This window comes from Haemorhous mexicanus, chromosome 1, assembly GCF_027477595.1.
Source record: "Haemorhous mexicanus isolate bHaeMex1 chromosome 1, bHaeMex1.pri, whole genome shotgun sequence".
Lineage (NCBI taxonomy): Eukaryota > Metazoa > Chordata > Aves > Passeriformes > Fringillidae > Haemorhous > Haemorhous mexicanus.
Genome location: NC_082341.1, coordinates 46,811,089 through 46,830,747, shown reverse-complemented (window position 1 = coordinate 46,830,747; position 19,659 = coordinate 46,811,089). Strand labels below are relative to the sequence as shown.

The 19,659-nt window shown below is 39.0% G+C and overlaps 1 protein-coding gene across 1 annotated transcript in view; it reads left to right on the top strand.

Moving 5' to 3' along the window:
* The window catches only part of TBX20 (T-box transcription factor 20), a 39,614-nt gene extending 22,094 nt beyond the window's left edge, over positions 1–17,520 (top strand). Inside the window, exons 7-8 of the mRNA XM_059848645.1 lie at positions 7,394–7,503; positions 11,788–17,520. Coding sequence (XP_059704628.1) covers positions 7,394–7,503; positions 11,788–12,128 — 451 coding nt within the window. The 3' untranslated portion in view covers positions 12,129–17,520. The remainder of the gene's footprint in view (positions 1–7,393; positions 7,504–11,787) is intronic.
* The last annotated feature ends 2,139 nt before the right edge of the window (positions 17,521–19,659 follow it).

Here is a 19,659-nt window from a genome sequence, read left to right as displayed (position 1 = left end):
AAGTCCAATAATGATGCTTCTGGGATACTTCAAGAGGAAATATGGAAAAGTATGGTTGCACACCCAAGTAATTTTAGGCAGAGAAGGGAAGGAGGAGGGGATGGGGAAGTTAGAGAGCAGCATCCCAACTGGATTTGCATGGTAATAAAATTCCAGATTTTCCCCTGAGGAGCTTCATCTCTGAGATGTGGAAATACATCACGCTGGCTTACAAGGCTGTAAGCAAAGTTCATGCTAATGCTGGATAGGGGCACTTCCCTGCTGAAGGATCAGTCAAAGCCACATGCTCAGTGATGGGCTGAGCCCTGCCATCCTCTCCCAGCCCTTCCCTGCTCACCCCACTGAGCTGCCTTCTTCCCCATTCCTATTGCCTGCTGCTGGTCTAGAAGAACTTCCCAGATTCTTGAAAGCCCCCTACCAACAGCCAGAAACATATACAGGTTCTATGACCTTCCCCCACATCCATGGTCAAGTAGGACTTTGTCATAGTTCTCCAATAAGTCAAACTGCCAGCTGATCCTTTATTCTCAGCCGGCTGTCAGTCTCTGATTGTCAGCAACCAGCCATGAGATATCATCTCTGATGTTTAGGTTCAGACAAGAAAAGAAGTCCTGAATTTAGGAAGACATACCAAGGACTCTGGCATCTAAATGCCTGGTATCTAGTGCCAGTATTTCAGATGTTACTGAGGTTATCCAGCCTTCAGCTGCTGCTCCAGATGGGTGGGTGGATTGTCTGTATTTTCTGCATCATCCCTTCCAGAACACTGCAGGTTGCTTAGATGCCTTAGCAAATCTTGAAAACACTACCTGTCTATGTTTAAATACCTGAATTATTCCCTTCAAACCTGCTACATCTGACTCTGCTAGTTGTTAGCCAGGCAACTGTTCCTTTTCACCCAGCAGAAAGCCCCCCTGTGCCACTTAAATTCTCTTTAGTTCCCAAGTTTTTAAGCACTCATACTCTGGCTCATTTTCCATTTAGGTTTCCTGTTATCTATCTTCTTACATGTGCATAATGGTATAAAAATATTATTCTAGTTGCTTCCCCTCACCTCATGCAGATGTAGTGTGGGCATAACAGGTGGGGTTGATGTTAAATCAGATCTATGGTTTCCACCCTAGAGAAAGTTTTCCAGGGACTTTCCCCTACAATTCCACAGGACATCTCTGTACTCACCTCTCATCCTCCGGTTACAGTCAGAAAGAAATGGTTGCTCCACTGATTGAAGTGGAGCTCCATGGGGCTGGCTATGTAAGACAATTTTCTCATTTTTATTTGCAACTGAGAGAAGTGGTGTGAGTGTATTGATAACTTCATGCCCCTTCTTCATTACTTTTCCCATGCCATGGCTTCAGGTAGGCTTTGTCACATCCATGCATATTTCAGCTCATCTACAAGTGCTGGATTTTTACTGAGTGGGTGACAGTAAACATCATTGTGGAGGTATACTTGTTCTTCTACAGTCATCAAACCCTAGATTTTTCCTAATTTAAGACTTATTTCTCTTATTTCTTGTACAAATTCTTGCAGAAATGCATCCATCCAACACTTGCCCAGCAGTTTTGACTCTGTGTGAAAGTGTTTTGCAGCCCTGGATGAGTTTTTGGGCCAGGTCACATGAGCTACTGCAGCCTTGTTTTGTCCCTGGTTGGTTCAGTTCTAACCTAAGCAGTTAGAACTGCTTTGGAACAGAACTACTTTGTTCTGCTCAAGGATTTGGTCCATACCATGGACCATCCACTACCTGAACTATGTTCCTGTGGTCAGCCTCTTTCTACCAGTAGGAGCAAGTATATGTAGAAAATTAACGTCTGCATGTTTGTGCATATGTAAAGTAGCAAATAAAAGCCACAGGAACATAAAGGCTGAGTGATAGCTGAACAGTGGTTCTGACAGCACAAGTTGTTCACTTGCAGCTGCTGCTACAGAAATCTATTTGTTCTCCCTGCTATGTCGTTTTGGTTTTTTTGGGAGATGAGTGGTTTTTGTTAGTTTTTTGGTGGGAATTTTATTTGTTGGTTAAGTTATTTTGTTGGTTTTTTTTTTTTTAAGAGACTTGTTTTTAGCACTTGTGTCTTGGACAAATTAGTCATCTTTTCCCTTAAAAAAAGTCCTATTACAGTGCGACTTCCGACAAGTTTATTTTTGTGCCTTCTCAGCCCATTTATTCCATCTGTCTTCACCTCACCTCACTTCTGACATCTTCTGTTATCTGGGCTTTCTTCCAAACATACTAACTGGCAGCTACAAAAAAAGGAAACCTTTGAAATGCAGAACTAAAGAAGTCATTCAGGCTGCAAACTGATAATTCATACACTTTATATCCTGTTCTGTTCTGTATTTTTATTTTGGTTGGAATGGTCAAGCAAAACACGATTGTCAGTTTTACTGGTTTATTATTTTCTGACTTTTTTTAAATTTTTTTTTTAATTGACATTGCCTTTCCTTGCAAAGAACAAGGAAAAAAAGTAGAAAAAAATCAAACCCAATGACACCAGGAACAGGGAGCAGATTCTGGGAGTATCCTTACCTTTCTGCATACCTAGCCCTTGGATAGCAAGGGGTAAAAAAAAAAAAGTTACTAGTAAGACGCTTCTCAGTTCTGCTCTGAATGTTTTACCTCTTGTAGCCATTTCTGAAACAGCAGTTTGTGCAGAAGACAAAAATTCAGAGTGCCTGGCTCAGCCACTTGCTCTTTCTCACCACAGTTTGACTTTAGCATGTTGCCTTCAAAAAGCTTGATCCTGGCTCCCACTGGAAGGGATGGCTGACCCTTACATAAAACTTCACCCTCTTTGTAGTCATCGTGTAGATCTGAGATAGATACTGCATGCCCTGGTTCTAGCAAGATACTTCTGAATCAGCTTTCTTGACACCTTCACCAATGCTAAATATATTGTCTTAAGCATTTTTGTCCCAAAGGGAGAAGGTAGGCTTCCATCTCCCTTCTGCCAAATTCAGAATCAGGGTCGTGGTGATCACCAGGCTGCTGTGCATGCACAGGTGAAGTAGAGTAATAGCAAAAGGAGCAGAAAAAGTTACATCAGAGATGCCTGCCCCCACCTACAAAGAAGCCCTGTTCTTTCATCTTGATTAGAGATCCTGCTCAGGTTAATCTGGGACTTAATCAACTCCTGAGAGAACTTCTATAATCTGGGATGACAGCAAAACAAAGTGAGCATCCTCACACTGAGCCTCAGCTACTTACGAAGCCAACTCTGTTCTCTGCCCTCTCCTAGCTCAAATCCATGGCAAATCTTGGGTTTGGTCTGTAAAGTGTTAGTGAATCATTTGTGAGTAGCATCAGGATTTTCCCATCTTCTTTTTGCCCTTCGAGGCTACTGTGTACATACAGGGCACTGTACATACACCATCCAGGGCACTGTTAGCTAAACAAGGCCAAAGACTCAGCTTGGAACTCCATGACATAAAGCATCTCTAGCCAGAAATTTCATTTTAGAATTGGTTGCCAGCAGAGGCAAGAGGGAAAAGTTTAATCAAGAGGTTAGAACCTGTAGAATAGCAAGATGTTCCCTGTGCACCCTAAACCCTTTCTAATTGATTAATTCTCTCAGCTTTTCACATGCTTTGATTTCAGGTTCAAATTTTGGTGTTTTATTTCTTGGAAAAAGGAGACAAGTGCTTCATTCATAATAAAGTTTATTGACAGGGCTGTGCTTCTGTTGGAAAGCAGATTATTGGCATCAACCTGAGCTCCTTTTCCTATTATCTCTCTTCACATTTGTCCTTCCTCACATCTTCTCTGTGGGTGTGCTTGCCAATACGAGCTTAGTTTTCTCCTTTCCATTTGGCACATGGATCCTTTTCCTCAAGCAGCTTCAGTCCCTAACTTGCTCTTCTCCAGCCTGTCATCTCCTACTACTATCCAGTTGTACATATTGCACAACTTAATCATAGTAATATATTGGGTGTATGTGGATGCTTTCCCCTCCTCTGGATATTTCCAAGATATCTGTGAGTTGAAGAACAGCATGGAACACCAAACTTGTTGGTAGACCACAAAAAAACATTTGACAGAAAGAAGACATCTTTCCTATATTCAATTGGCAGCTTGTGATCTCTCTCAGAACAAGGTTCAGTGCTAATTTCTTGCTAATAAAAGAAACTATGTGGAGTTCTTAGACACATTAAAAGGTAAAAATTGTTAGGTCCCAGTATTAGATAACAAGTCTCTGATCTCAAAGGACAGAAGTTCTGTATTGAGTTACTGGAAGTCACTTTGTTCTTCAGACAACATGTTTAATGTGGAACAGTGCTGAAAAATTAGAAAAGACAGCTTTAAAAAAACCTCCACCATATTCTTCACTTGCTATTTTTTGAAATTAAGCATAGAATCCTAAAGTGGCAAATATTAATTTATGATTCAGTAATTTATAAAACTATTTCCATAAATCCTTGGAAACACATTGAAATAATTGATGTTGCATACAGAACTATAAAGCCAGAGGTAATAATGTATTTCCCTTTTAGTAGTGTTAGTGTAATATTTTGGGACTTGAAAAAATGTATTTTATTAATCCACTCACGAGAGCACCATATTTGGGATAACTTAAAGGGTTCATACTTCCAAAAGGAGAATTTTCAGAAAGATTTTGAGATTTTAGTCCCTTTTGTACCCAGTGGAAGCTAGGATACAAGAGGGAATCTGTGTTCCAGATTGCCAGCTTTGCTCCTGCATTTTGAACTAGATTTCACGGGCACTTAAGTCTTGTTGTTAAAGTTTTGCTTCCTCCTACATATCTGTGTTGGAGTAAGTCCTAAGGCACTTCTGTCTTTAAAGGGTGGAGTTGGTTAGTCTCCTCTTTCCAACATATTTGGGAAAATCCAAATGTTTTTGTAGGTTAAATGAATATCAACTGCTGCCTTCTCTAACCACACTCCAAGTGGTGTTCTCTGAGGATGGAATATTGCAGCATGGTGCAGAGGGCACCACACCCTTTTCCTTTGAAACACAAGGTGAAGGAAAGACTTCTGCTCTTGCTTTCCTAAGTAGAAGAAACAGTGCTTGGAGGATAACTCAGAGATATACCTTTTGAGTGGAGAAAATACACCACTTCTTTTTTTTCTCCTGTTTCCTTTTGCACACCTAGGTGTGCTCAGCCTTTTGCACTTTGTAGGTTCTGTTTGGAGGTTTGTATGCAGTATGTGTTGTATGTGGAAAGAAGAGGAGCCACCTGGAGACCGTGGGGGCAGGTGCCTAAATTCTGGTGTGAATCTCAATGCTTTGCACTCCGGATGAGTGTCACAGCCTCAACCTCTAAAATGAAAACTCAGTAGGTGTTTTGTGATTATAGCATAAACAACCAACGTGGTTAGTCAAGACAAGCTCATATAGTTTTGAATATTAAATCTCAGCTGCACAAAAGGAACTGTTTCTGGGAGATTAGTTGTTTTCCCTGATCCAAATTTCTACATTCCCTCTGCCATAAAAACCTTTGCCTCTTGTGCCAATGATTGAGATTAATCTTCCAAAACCTTTTGCATACTATCTGCAACACTACATCATAAAATAAATAAATAAACCTACCACATAGTTCCCTGGTTTCAAACTTTGCAGATTCAGGGTTCACTAAGAAGTCATCTCTCTCTTTCCTTAAAAGAAGACAACCATATAGAATAATAGAGTTCTCTGTCTAGCATACAAACCCATCTGGAAAGAATTTAGTCTGCAATAATTGTGGGCATTTGATTTAGCTTTAAATCCCTGTAGGTAATTCAAATGTAAATTTATTGGGGTGAGTTTATCCCCAAGCCACCATTGGATCCAATGTTTTAGAGGTGAAATTGGCCCACTGTGCTAAAACTACAGCCTGCATTGTTTCTGTTGCATCAGGATATTATTACGTGCTGTAATATCTGCTGTTATAAGGAGACCCTTACTAGAAATAAAGTCAATAGAGACAATACAGACAATCACCTGTATTACATTTATTTTTCAGACCTTGATAGACTAGTAATTCTTGGAATATGAATATGTTTGTATACCAGTATCTAAATCACTCAGATAACACTGGTCTAATTTGTTATTTTGTTATGCTGTACTCAAATGAAATAGCTCTTTTGGTAAAGTAAAATTCTATGCATTTCACATTCTGCTTCAGAAGAAAGTCTAATGTTTCAAGAGGCATTCAGCACATAATGTAAACAATGCCATCTGTCTTTTTCTTTGGAAAATCTTCTTCAAGATAGCCCTGATATGCCTACTGTTTTCAATCACTTAAAAGGCAGTAATCCAATTATATCATCCTCTATGTAGGAACTGCCATTGCTTTCAGTCCACTTCCAGTCCTGACACAAGTAAATCACTTTGATAAGATCCTCTTTTTATTTATTTTTTTTCTGAGGAGACTAGCATAAGTAATGACGCCAGCGATAGACCAAGGACAAAATGACCATAATGGACTTTCTGTAGGAAAGGAAAACATGTGCCACTGTGATTTATCATGTTACTTGAAAAATATTTTTCCTTGGAATTTCTAGAACAGCATTAGCAAGTATGAATGGACAAATGGTAAATTCAGACAAAACCTTCCTCAAGTAGCAGATTTAAACAACTATTGCTACTTAGATTTCTTAAACAGGAACAGAAGGTCAAAGCCATTTTGGAAATGTGCCTAAGTAATTTTCATCTTTGGTATAATGCCACCTACTTACATGGAACTGCGCTTGGAATGTGTAAGGTTGGATCTTCCTTACAAACTACTAAGGCTTATCATGCAGATATGCCTTCCTTCTATTTAAAAATGGTTTGGGTGACTTCAGTGATTTGTGCTACCAGCGAGGCAGGGGCCTGGCAGACACGTCTAACCTCCCAGAATAGATGTGGCACGAGATCAGTAGTATCTGCAGACTTCCTGCTACAAACTGCCCTCCACTGTGATGCTGAGAGAGCACAGTCAGAGCTGAGTTGTCTCTGGACACACCTACCTTTGCTCCTGCTTTCAGAAAAAGGGGAAAGCAGCAAATGAGGTGGTCATGTGCGACGCAAAATCTTGTTTGAAAGGAGCTGGACCACAGGTGTCTCTTTAAACCCAGACTCATCACTCAGCACAAATAACTGCAGAGTTTGCATTTTCAAATTCATGAAGAGTGCTGGTCTGATATTCACTGTCTGAGACCACATCCAGGAAGCATAGTAGGAAGTTAACTCTGCTGAAGAAGCTGGTAAGAGGTGATCCACAATACTAAAAATGCAGGCCAAATCTGGCTTTTCCAATGTCATGCTATGAGATAAGTATTTTGTAAAGTAACTTTGGAGAGCCCGTGTAAGAAAGCTGTGATCTGGACAGGAAAAAGCATTGTGATTACCTAAACAAAATAGGATGCTGTTTAGGATGGTATTGACATATTAGGTTGTTTCCTTTTACAGAGAAAGTGTGGAGAGTCTTATCCAAAAGCATTCCTATGCTCGATCCCCCATTCGGACCTATGGAGGAGAAGATGATCTCGGAGATGACAGCCAGGCAACACAAAGCAGAGGTAGGAAAACATGTTCATGATGTAAACTGTGGTGACTCAGTTATGCTTGAGAAAAGCAGGACCACGGGCAGTACCCAAAGTGGTACTCTAAAGCACTTCTCTGGTGTGTCTCTCTACCATGAAGTCATATAATGAAGAAGAATACTTGTTACCTTTTGTCTCTTTGGGACATCTGATGTGCCCACAGCACTGGTGTTGGTGGTTCAATTCAGGAGGCCATTCTAGAGACAACCATGTAATCTTTGCCATCAGGAGAGAATTAGTTCTGCTTCCTCTTCAAGATATCTGCAAACCAGAAAGCTTCATTACTGTGGTGCTGAGAACAAGCTAACACTCCCCATCTCTTGGCAGGACTTACTAGCTGGGCTCTACACCACTTGCAAAGTACCATGCAGATGTGCCACTTGCTGCCCCTCTGGCCTTCTGTGAACAGAGGACTTAGTTCTAACCATCCTCAACCACCCTGTGGTTAACCCACTTTTCTTCCTCAGGAAAAAAAATTGGTAGCTCCCTAAAAAATTGTTATTTAATTGTTATCTGTTAGTCTCTTAAAGGTGCTGTTCCTGCTGAAGCAATTAGCCCCAAATGCTTTATCAAACAATTTGTCTGCATTAGCAGTAGAAAAAGTAGTAAGAAGACAGACTTGATCTTTGAGGGGATACTTACTGGAGAAATTGCATCTGTCACAATTAACCACTGGAAATAGATCTCAAACCCTTCCTGTAGGATTGCTGACTAGCATGAACTTGTCTTGCATTATAGTTTGCACGTTGACTTTGTGACCTGCCTGATATGCCACAGCCACTTGAGGTAAAGCAGTTCTATCTGTCTTCCGACTGGCAGTGCCCTTGTCTTGTCCTCTAACTTCATACAGTGCTGCTAAGATAACAGCATTCTTTCTGGTCATGAGCTCTTTGGACTTGTGCAGGGAAAATACACTTATTTTTAACCGTGAGTTGCTCTTCAGCAAAATGTGATTAGGTGGGCTAGTTTTTACACATCTATTCTAAGAGCAGGTCCTTAGATTATGGAGTTTCTCAAGCAGCTTCACCTGTTATGATGCCATCCTTTCACATAGTTCTGGGGAATTACCTTGCTTCATGTCAACTTAGATCCTAGGCCAGCTATTGTTGAAGAAAGGATTAAATTTTCCATTGCAGGAAGTGCTCAGAGCAAAGCACCTTCTCTTCAAGAATTATGTTTCTCCCTGGTATGATGTCCTCCCTTGAGAGTAGCAAAATGAACCAGGTGAACCTCAGTATGAAAGCTGGCCATTAAATCTTTTCAGAAGAGAGTCCTTAGAAAGGTGTCATGGAGGATATACTACTTTATTACAATTAATTTTATGTGTAATAAAAGGGTACAGTTCTGCATTTGCTCGCAATATGGCAAATGACTAAGTGAGGAGAATTGTGAATCATGGCAAAGAACTTTTTTCTAATCTGGGAGCCATATGCTACATGGGACGTGAGCGTTCTGGGCAATCAGAGACATGCACAGAAGGTAAATCATACTGCTCTTACACATGAGTAACTGGTACTGCCTTTGCTGTGTCTTTAGGTCTGGTGTCCTTAAATAAGGAAAACTCCTGCAAGATACAAGGAGAGAAACAATGTCCTTATTGAAATTCTATAGATATTTTCATTTCTGCCAATGAATTTTAAAATTACTTTGCATGCAAAACGGATGCATGTTCCTCCACAAACGACATATGCATTGCTGAGTGGTGTGTGTTATAAGCTCTTTGAGACCTTGATTGCCTCAGAAGTACTAATTCCCTTGGTTGTGGCAATAGTGGTATGTGGAGTACCAAGCTGCAATTAGAGACCAAATCAGCTGGAGCAGGAAAGGATGCTTGAGGAAGTTCCTTGTGAAAATTGGACAGTTTGTGTTGGAAGGGACTGTTAAAAGTCATGTAGTGCAAACCTCCTGCAGCAGAGCAGGGACATTTTCAACTAGATCAGGATGCTTAGAGCCCCATCCTGCTCGACCTCGCGTATTTCCTGGGCTAGGAAATCCAGCCCCTCTCTGGGCAACCTGTGTTTCACCAACCAGTGTTTCACCACCCTCACAGTAAAAAATTTCTTTCCTATATCTACTCAAAATCTATCCACTTTTAGTTTAAAGCCCGTACTTGTGACAAATCATGGTAAAAAAATTGTTCCCAGCTTTCTCATAGGCCTGCTTTAAGCACTGACAGGCTGAAATTAGGTGTCCCAAAAGTCTGCTCTTCTCAAGCCTCCACAAGCCCAATTCTCTAAGCCTTTCCTTATAGAAGTGTTCCAGCCCTACAATCATTTCACAGTCATTGATAAGAAAGAATCACATACTTTATTCTGCATAAAACAAAGAAATAAATAACAGTGATAGACTTGGTAATTACCTCAGCACCCTCCCAGAGCATCCTCTGCTCAGCAAATTTCAGCCATCTAAAGATGGAAGCAGCTAACCTACAGTACAAGGTGTCTAATTCCAAAGGAACTAACAAATAGGAGATACATAAATTCAGTGGAAGCTCTTTAATGCATAATTTCTCTGTGCCTATATTCACACGCATCCACAGGATTCATAGTAGCCACCTGGAACAGAGCCAAATGAAAACCTTCTGGGCAAATCCAGATTTGCACCCTGCTTTCCCTGTAGTGCAGTAATGCTCAGATACCCTCTGATTTGACAAGGGTTTTTTGGTCTGTGAGTAATGTGTCATACTTTGAGTTTGGCTCTGGATCCAAATTTCCCAGAAGTTAGGATTTGGTTCAGCGGTAGGACCAGGATTTGGTTCAATTTTATCTCCACTGCTAAACTGGCACAATTTATTTTTCCTGTTACTGGGCTGTTTTACTTGTTTCATTAAGCAGAGGAAAAATAATTCATGGTTTGAGACTATATCCCGTAAGAGATTTATGATTTTGTTAAAAAAAAACAATATACCCTTTTTATTTCTGTTGGTTTTTGCTTATAGTTTGGTGTGAGTATGTGGCTATGATTGGTTACTTTACTTAATTCCAGTAAGTTTTCTTTGATGAATAGACGTCTTCATATGTTTTTATTCTACAGTTTGGATGAACCTCCCTTCTTGAATTAGATTTATGAAACTAGCACCTGTGACAAAATTTGTTGTCTCAGAATGTTTTGCAATATTGAATTGAAATTATATTTCATCAAATACTTTTTCCAACAAATTTATTTTCTAAAGTAAGAAAATACATAAGTGACAAGAGTTAAATTATAATTTAAAGAGGAATACAATGAGTTTATTTATAGCATTTTGTTGTATTCCCCATTTCTAGAAATCAGACATATGGTGATGACCAGATGCATATAGGAACTACAGAGATGAAGGACAACACAGTCATCAGATTATTTGAAAATGACCATGTGTAATAATCCAAACAAATTATTGTTTCCCCAAAATTTTACTGTCAACATAAGTAATTAGTTCTAATTTTAAGGAATAATTTTTCTTTTTTTTTTAACGATTCTTCAATCTTCAGGAAACAGAAAGTATTTTAAAGAGTTGGAAGATTTGTGGAAATTGGTTTTGAAACTTTTCAAATTAAACAAACCCAAAACAAAATGACAAACAGAATACTTTCATTTGATCAAAAGTAGATAATTACCTTCAGAGAAAGTTATGCACCTCTTACTATGAATTAGCACTGGTGTTGTTTATTAGAGTACTGTACACAGCTGGAAAAACAACAAATACTTTGACATTTGTGTTTTTAGGATTTTTTGCTCTATATTATGGAAAGAATCAGGTTGACTGGAAAGATGTAGTGTTGACAGGTTTTATTGGGTCTTAAAAAAAAGGAAAACTTGTAGAGCAAATTGCATTTTTCTGCGTTTTCCCCACACTGAAATTTTGGGAAAAAAACCCCAAAACAACAGTTCTACTAAGGATCTGATGTAAAAATCTACAAGTATGTCTTCAAAACAGGCATATAATACAGTGAGCTTCCATGTCAAAGTAGCTATTTCAGTGTTTAGCAGCAGCATTACAAGGTGCTTCAGTGTTTAATATCTAAAATGTTCAATGTGCAAAGCTGATTTTACTGTTGAAACCACTGCAACCAGCTTCTGAAAATGGAAATTTGTTTAAGACGTAGTGATAAAGGACAGCAATCAGCAAATAACATTTTAAAGACGGAAGTATTTGGGAAGTATTTCCAATGGCAACTGGTCATTGAAACCAGGCTTGCTGTGAAGGACTCATTTCCTCCCTTTTCACTACTTTACCAGCTTCGTGTGCCAATGTTAGGTATTCTTTCTCTCTGCTTGCAGGGTCAGCCTTTACAACATCTGATAACCTGTCCCTCAGCTCCTGGGTTTCCTCTTCAACCAGCTTCCCAGGATTTCAGCATCCACAGTCTTTGAGTGCCCTGGGTACCAGCACTGCATCCATAGCTACACCCATTCCTCATCCAATCCAAGGATCTCTGCCTCCGTACAGCCGCCTAGGAATGCCTCTTACACCCTCTGCTATAGCCAGCTCCATGCAAGGTAGCGGCCCCACTTTCCCATCCTTCCACATGCCAAGGTACCACCATTATTTCCAGCAGGGTCCTTATGCAGCTATCCAAGGACTGCGTCACTCTTCCGCAGTGATGACACCGTTTGTATGAGTGACGTGCCGCAAGAGGAACACAAGATTTTAAATGTGCAAGTTTGCTATGACAAAATACAAGGGACCTTCCTGAAAGGCCTGTGGCAGGAGTGCTGAACTCATGACAAACCAGCTAAGAAAATGTATTGAGGATACAGATTCCTCTTTTGAGGGATCACAAGAAGAGAGCATGCAGCTTGGAGCTGCTCACAGATCTATGTGTAACACAGCCAAAATGGATCCCAAAGTCCCCAGGATCTTTGGTCGCGTGCAGCTTGTTCCAAAGGTGCATTATACCTAGAGGAGAGAGATTATCTTTAAGCAGCAGTGTACAAACTAATTGTCTATAGGTCTTTTTTCATATGCTAGATGAATTCTAAAAAAGGCAATACTCTCACTCATCTTCATCTCTTCTTGTGACTGATGAGCATCTAAACAGAAAAATGTATTGCTATAACTTTGCGCATGTTTTAGGCTATCTCAGCATAGATTTGCTGAAAACAGGACAAAGTGGAGAAGACCACTGTCCTTTTTAAGACTGGCATATATTCACCAAAAACAGTATTTCTTAGTTGCTACTATAATCACAAAGAGAACATTATTAACAAGTCTTTCTTTCTTTGTTTGTTTCTTTCACAAAACACTTATCTGTTCCAAAAAAGAACTGTGTTACAGGACTGTAGTAGTAATAATGTTTTCTGTCCTTTAGCCTAAAAGGAAGTTTTCCCTATATCCAAGGAGGAACAATTTAACTGTTGGTTAAGATATAATGAAGAAAAATTTTGATTTGGAAAAATCTGTTACTTAAACTTAGAAACTCAAGATTTCCAATTTTAAAGCAGTGCTTGTTTGTTGCTGTGCATGCCACTGAAGACCTGTTTCCAGCTGCACATGTGTACCAAGTTAACCCAATATCAGGCTAGATCAGTCTCTAGACTCTCTGGATCAAACGATAATTAATGGACTGGTATGAGTGGCATTGGAGTATCTTTCCACTTGTTCTGATTTTGTTCGGTTTGGTTATGTCTATTATTATAAAAGACATCAGGTTGGCCAGGAAAACCAGATTTTTCTGTCCCACTATAATGGTGGAGTTTCCTTGGAAAAATATCAGTACAGGACTTCACACAAAAGTTTTTAAAATTCATGTCTGACTTTTTTTCAGTTCGTATTTGGGGCTCTCATTCAAAGTACTATCCCCTTTTCTAGTATGTTTTGTCTGATGCAATGGAGGAGCTAGAGAGGCATAAGAAAATAATGACCTTGTCTGCAGAGAGCTAGCATGAGTCCTTTGCACTACTGGAAAGAGTACCAGTGTGATATTGGTTTTCTGTGTGGCAAGGGCTGGGATTCCACTGTAAATAATAAGTTGACACAGAGTTTCTGTGTTGAGTTGCACCCCAGCTATAGATGATAATACATCTACAGACAAAAGGGAACTAGCATCTATAATCTCATATATTACAGATCTCTGTAGAGCTGGAACATGAAACAGACTTATTGTCCTCGGCTTTCACCATTCTGGATTAGTGTCATATGGTAAAAAGCGGAGTGTAGTACACTGAATCACCCACTCCCATCTCTGCAAAGTGCAAGGCAAGGCACATGCATGCCACAGAAAAAGACCATCATCATGTATTTTCTAGTGGCTGAATTCAAAAGCTTCTCAAGTTGGCCATTTCAATCACCTTTTCAACCAAGTCATCTGCAATATGACCCCAATTCCCCATTAATCACTGTTGGACCTGCTGATGAAAACTGACCTGGGCCAATTTGCAACTCCTGTGCTCTGTATGTAAATAAAAATGAAAATTTATTTTTTATTTATATTACAATTCAGACCTGCTACAAGGAGTTCTATGAATACATATAACAGGCCAAGCTCTGCAGTATTTAAATGGCTCAGAATCAGACACTGAATTTGTCTTGGTGTACCCAAATATTAGATTTTGCTGTAGGTGATCAGATTCACAGGAAAAGTGCATGTTGCAAGACTGTGCCTACTTATAACTGGTTTCGAGATAAACCCCCTATTTTTCAGGAAATTAGGTGATACAGACCCTACAAGAATGTAATTCTTCAAGTAAACATGACTCTACAGAAATAATAATTACAGAAGAGGTTTGGAAGAAAGTTTTCTCTTCAGTTTTTTTATTTCTGTTAGAGTTGTGTGAAGATCCTAGGATGACATGCACTAAAGCCTGTGGGGAAATTCTGTTTCTTTTATCTGGTTCCTTCTGCAGCTTCATTAACTTATCTGGAGTTCAGGGGATACAGTTAGGTTCAGAACTCAAGCCAGTAGTTTCACTGCTGATACTTTCATCAGGAAAGGGTCAAGTGAAGTAGGCAACTTTTACATGACTCCAAAAACAAGTTTGAAATAGGTGGGCTGATTTAGGCATGCTGATTTAGATGTAACATAAAGGCTGCTCATACATCACCTTCCTTCATGAACCAAATTCACAGAAATAAACTGCACAGTCTTTTCAGCCCTGTGCCAGTCCCTGCCCTGAGAACACCAATATTTGGCATGCAGAAATGCCCCTTACACTGTCTCAGAGAAAATTCTCCAGGCTCTTTCTGGAGAATGAAACTGTATTTTGATAAGTTCATTTACAAAAAACATTTTAAATTAAAGAAAAGGGCTTTCCACTACAAATGAATTATGATTCATATATGAAATAACATGGCAGTAGGCTGTCTCGATATAAAAACATGATAAGGCCAAGTCCTCTTCCAAATTCTCTCTGATGAATTTTGTATTACAGATGATGCAGAATTGTCTGTTAAAATCCACAGCTTGATTTTTCCAGTCAAACCAAGTCTCTCTCAGTGGGCTCATCCCTCCTTGTCCTTCTCTCTGATGGCTTAATTCCTTTGCAGCAGCAACCCATTGGGTTGCCCACTAATGCAGAATCACAGGCAGGTCCCAAGCAAGGGAATGAAGGCAGCTTGTGACAGATTTCCCCAGGAATGAGATCAATAGGTATGTCCACAGTGAGGTATGTCCATTCCTCACTTCCTCTTTTTGCCCTCACAGTCCTACCTACAAAACCTGTTGCAGAGATTTGAGATTAAAGGGATTAAGTTCACAGAGGCCACAGGATGTCCAGTGAAGAGGTTTTGCCACCTCACAATGTTTCTGCTCCATGTCCTTCCCACCTTCCTGTAGGCCTGGGGAAGCATGGGAGTGATTCCAGGAATAAAATTTCTACCCAACTGAAGTCAAATGAAAATTTATTGACTGTAATGGGGGCAGGATTTCATTGCACATTGTCATCTAAAAATAAAGTCTGGCAGTAGGAACAGTGACTTAAATGACAGCAACAATACAGGAACAGTAAAGATGAAAACCCAAGTACAGATCAGCTTTAGCCCTGAACTCACAACTGGAAGAAAATGAATGTGAATTTGTAATTAATTGGTTAAAGAGTGAAATTCACTTTTGCTAAAAAAAAAAAAATAAATCTCCACCACTTTGACAATAGCCCAGTAATTTATTTAAGGACTTGCTGTACTGCTGTCAAAATTGCATCACTTTCAGGACAGAACATCTGCTGTCGGTAGATGGGCTAGGAATGCCAAATATAATCTAAAATTTATTTTCCAAATACAATTCACATTTTATATCCCATGAGAAGTGCTCTTCACCTTTATGAGCTTTTTTCTTGGCTCAGAAAAATGGAGCTGGTTTATGTTGTTTGATTTTGTTTGGTTTTTTTTGGGGGGGGGGGGGTAGTGAGAGCTCTTTGCCTTTTTTTAAGAAGAGTAGAGAGAACATGCCTGAATATGCTTTTCAAAGAGAATGATAAGATTCTACTTGAAACAGTTCCAAGTATTTTTGTGGTTTTCCTGTATTACCATTTTATCCATAGATTGTCAACACCCTCCAGTCTTTAATCCAACAAAAGCATCCCATATATTAACAAAACTGATTTGGATGTATTTTTCTGAATATTTTTTCTTCTACTTTTCGAGCCCTGAGAATCTAAACATAAACCCTACCATTTTTAATTTATCTCTTTGGTTTGCAGCACTCCTTTGCATGGCCCGAGGCATTGTCAAAGACAGCAAATCAATGCCACTGGGTTTCAGTTGTACTCTTCTGGGTGAAAACTGAGTAACAAGCATAGACCAAGTAGATAAAGGTAGAGTTCCTAATGGAAATGCTTCTTCATGAGTCCAGGGATGGTAAGTTGTATGGTAGCTAACATGCTTGGCACCACAACCTTCAGAATGCAATTGCAGAATTTCTCACAGACAGTTTTACCCACAGAGGCCGGGATACTGCATCAACATGTACACATGTAAGAAGATGTTGCCATTTCCAACAAACACTAACTGGCACTTGAAAAGGAACCTTTTTTAACTGAAAAGCTTTTGGGCTGGCAACTTGATTATGTAGAACATCCTCTTTATATGCGTGTACTATACAGAAACAGATATATCAATTCAAATTTTTGCAAAAACTTGGGATAATTTCCAAAAGTGTAAGTCAATATAAATTGTGGTAATTTACTCCTAGATAAGGGTAAAAGCAACAGTGAGATGAGTGTAACACTTATGGCTTCTTGTCTTGAGGAAGTTGTGGCCACAGTGCATACACTCCTCATCTGCAGGAGGATGACACTCACTGCAAAATTAATTTTGATTTTAGTGAGATTTTATTCTCACTATTCTTTACAGAGCATTTCTGCTGCAGATGTGGTTTCTTTACTAACCACCTACTTACTGGCCAGAGGATTTATGTATTACTCTGTAATCAAATGTCCTTGCATATAATCTCTAGATTATCAGATGACAACTTCTTTTTCTTTATTTTATCTTTTAAGAGAAAACTAAGCAGTGAATTAAATAAGCTCTGAAGTAGCTTTTTATGATAGTTTAAGGACAAAAAATACAGTTTGCTGTATTTTACCTTTAGCACATTTAAACAATCTATTTCTTTATAACTGTACCTTCAGAAACATGAGGAAAGATTTGGTTTAAAAATAAGGAAGGTTAAAAAACTGGATGTAGCCTCTTTAACAGAATGTACCACAGTTCTTCTGTTTGCTGTGCTGACTTTGTTGTTTATATTGCATTGCGTGAGCACATTCACCATGTACCGAAGTGTGTGTTTGTGTGTATGGGGTGGGGGGAGAGGGAAATCTTTTTATGGAAAAAAAAGTTGTGAACATAAACTATGAAGCAACATCTAATGAAAAGTTTCTTTTTAAGTGCAATATATTTATTTCTGCTAGAAATATAATATCAACATTATGTAATATTTGAAGCATTAAATGTTATTTGTAAACAGCTTAAAATTATATATATATCACAAAAACTGTACAGAAGTGCAAATGTGTGGATATTCAGTTTCTTTCATTAAAATATTGGGTGTTTTGATATATCATTCTTATTTAGCCAAATATTTCTGCTTCTGTTTTTTTTCCTCTAACCAAGTCGCTGAGGGCAGCAGAGCCAGTCACAGAGGTTTCTGATGGTACACAAAATTTGCTAGGGCTGCTCATCTACAAAAGGTGGCCTAAGTCTTGGATTCATATGGAATGATAGTAGTACTGTAGTTAATACAATTGTAGCTTGCATGGAGTTACACAAATTATTTCTTTTTCAAAATGCTTTGCAATCATATTCATAAAAACTCCTGGGTTTGCCAGCAGAACTCAAATAAATGGCTGAAATATTGCTTTCCCAGGGTCCCCAAGATAGTAAATACAGACCTAGGAAACACAGTACAAGAAGAGAGTGGAATTTTCTCTGTTAAGTCAGGGGACGTGAAGAATGTAAAGAAGTGACTAGTAAATTCCTCTCCATAAATGCTGCAGGCTTTTTATTTAAAAGGATTTTATTTCAATTATAATAGCATACATTAAAGCAAGAGAGAGTTAGCTGAGACTCTATCTAAGGTATTCAAAGAAAGGTAGTGACACACAGTACAGGATTATCTAGAGAGTATAAGGAGCAACATGTATCATTCAAGGTCTTTGAGAACAGGCTGAACATGCACTACTCAAGAATGATGTGATTAAAGCTAATCTTGCCTTAGGACAATCAAATGATCTCTTGAGGTGCTTCCAAGCTTCCTACAAGAGCCATCCCTTAAAGCAGCTTCTGACAAAATTCTCTTGTTGCTCCAAAAGTTTTTGTTATGCACCCATAGTTTATCTTGTTCCCAAACTGAGATCAGCTGCTGGGTGTTTTGCAACTGGGTCACAAGATCCCTAGCTTGGAAAGAGGCTCAGTGGGATGGAAGAGCTGTGAGGTTCCAAGGAACAGTAGCAGCATCAGCATCATCTTGGTTTGGGAATGTAAGCAAGGAGATAACAGGCTCAGGTAATTCAAATCTGCCTTGAACTATGCTAAATTGCAACCAGGCATGAATGTATCTCATTAACATTTGGAATGTATGAAAATTAGGGTAGATCGCTGAGTTGGTAACTCCGTATGATGCCTTTTGTCTCTGCATTATATTTTTATGGCATCTTGGTAGCAAAACACCTGCATTCTCTCATGGATATTCAATGTTGTGAAAGTCTTTTGCTTAACCTCAGGCTAAGGGGGCTTTCTTGATTACAAGTAACACCAAGCACGTGCACTGGCACTTTCTTGAATCAGAACTATTGGCTCCACACCGGTTCAAGACATGGATATGCCAATGGTCCCATTGAAATCAGCAGCCTTGCTTGTGTAAAGTTAAATCAGTGCTCAAGCATGGCAGTGGCTCTGCAACAGCAAAACTCCTCATGCTTTGCAGAATCGAGACCTTTGGGAACAAGTTGTCCGTGCAACAAACACTTGGATGATTGGAGCCTTTATTTGCTATTTTCCAAAGAGAAATTGGGGTATTAAACAAAAATTAAGGTTCTAAACTGTCTCCTGGCAGGGTTACTTTGAAGAGACTGATGAGTAGTCATAATGACTGTAGGCTGCCTTGTGTATCATATTTAGAAAACAGATTTATATCCAAATTATCTATCTTGGAGATAAGCAGTGCAGAAAACATATTATTTGGAGAATGCTATTTTCTAAACTTCCCGTGCAGGAGCACAATGAATCCGTGATTTAACGGTATACTTGAAATACAGAGCAATAAACAATATTTTGAATCACGATCATTTCAAATACACATTAAATATTAAGATTATACACCAAGAATTCAATACATAAAAACTAACAATAATCACTAATAACTCTAAAAATTGAACTGACAGTGGTCTAATGTTCAAGATCTTTATTAAAGTTAGTCATTGATGTCAGGGTTGGTCAGTGAGGTTCTCGGCACATTTACAGGCAGTATAGAAGCTGGTCCTTGCTCTCCAGAGTAATAACCAGAGGAACCAAGAAAAATCTATGGAGTATCTATCAGAAAAGTTGGACAGAGAGGTTTTTTTGAAGAGCAGAATAATAATTTCTCCCAGTGCAGAGAGTATTAGATATATCACCACTGTAGCATTTTAGCTCTGTTAATATAAAATATCATTGACAGTCAGACACATTAAAATACAGTATTTTTAAGGCTTTTTAGGATAGAAAATAGGTCTCTTGCA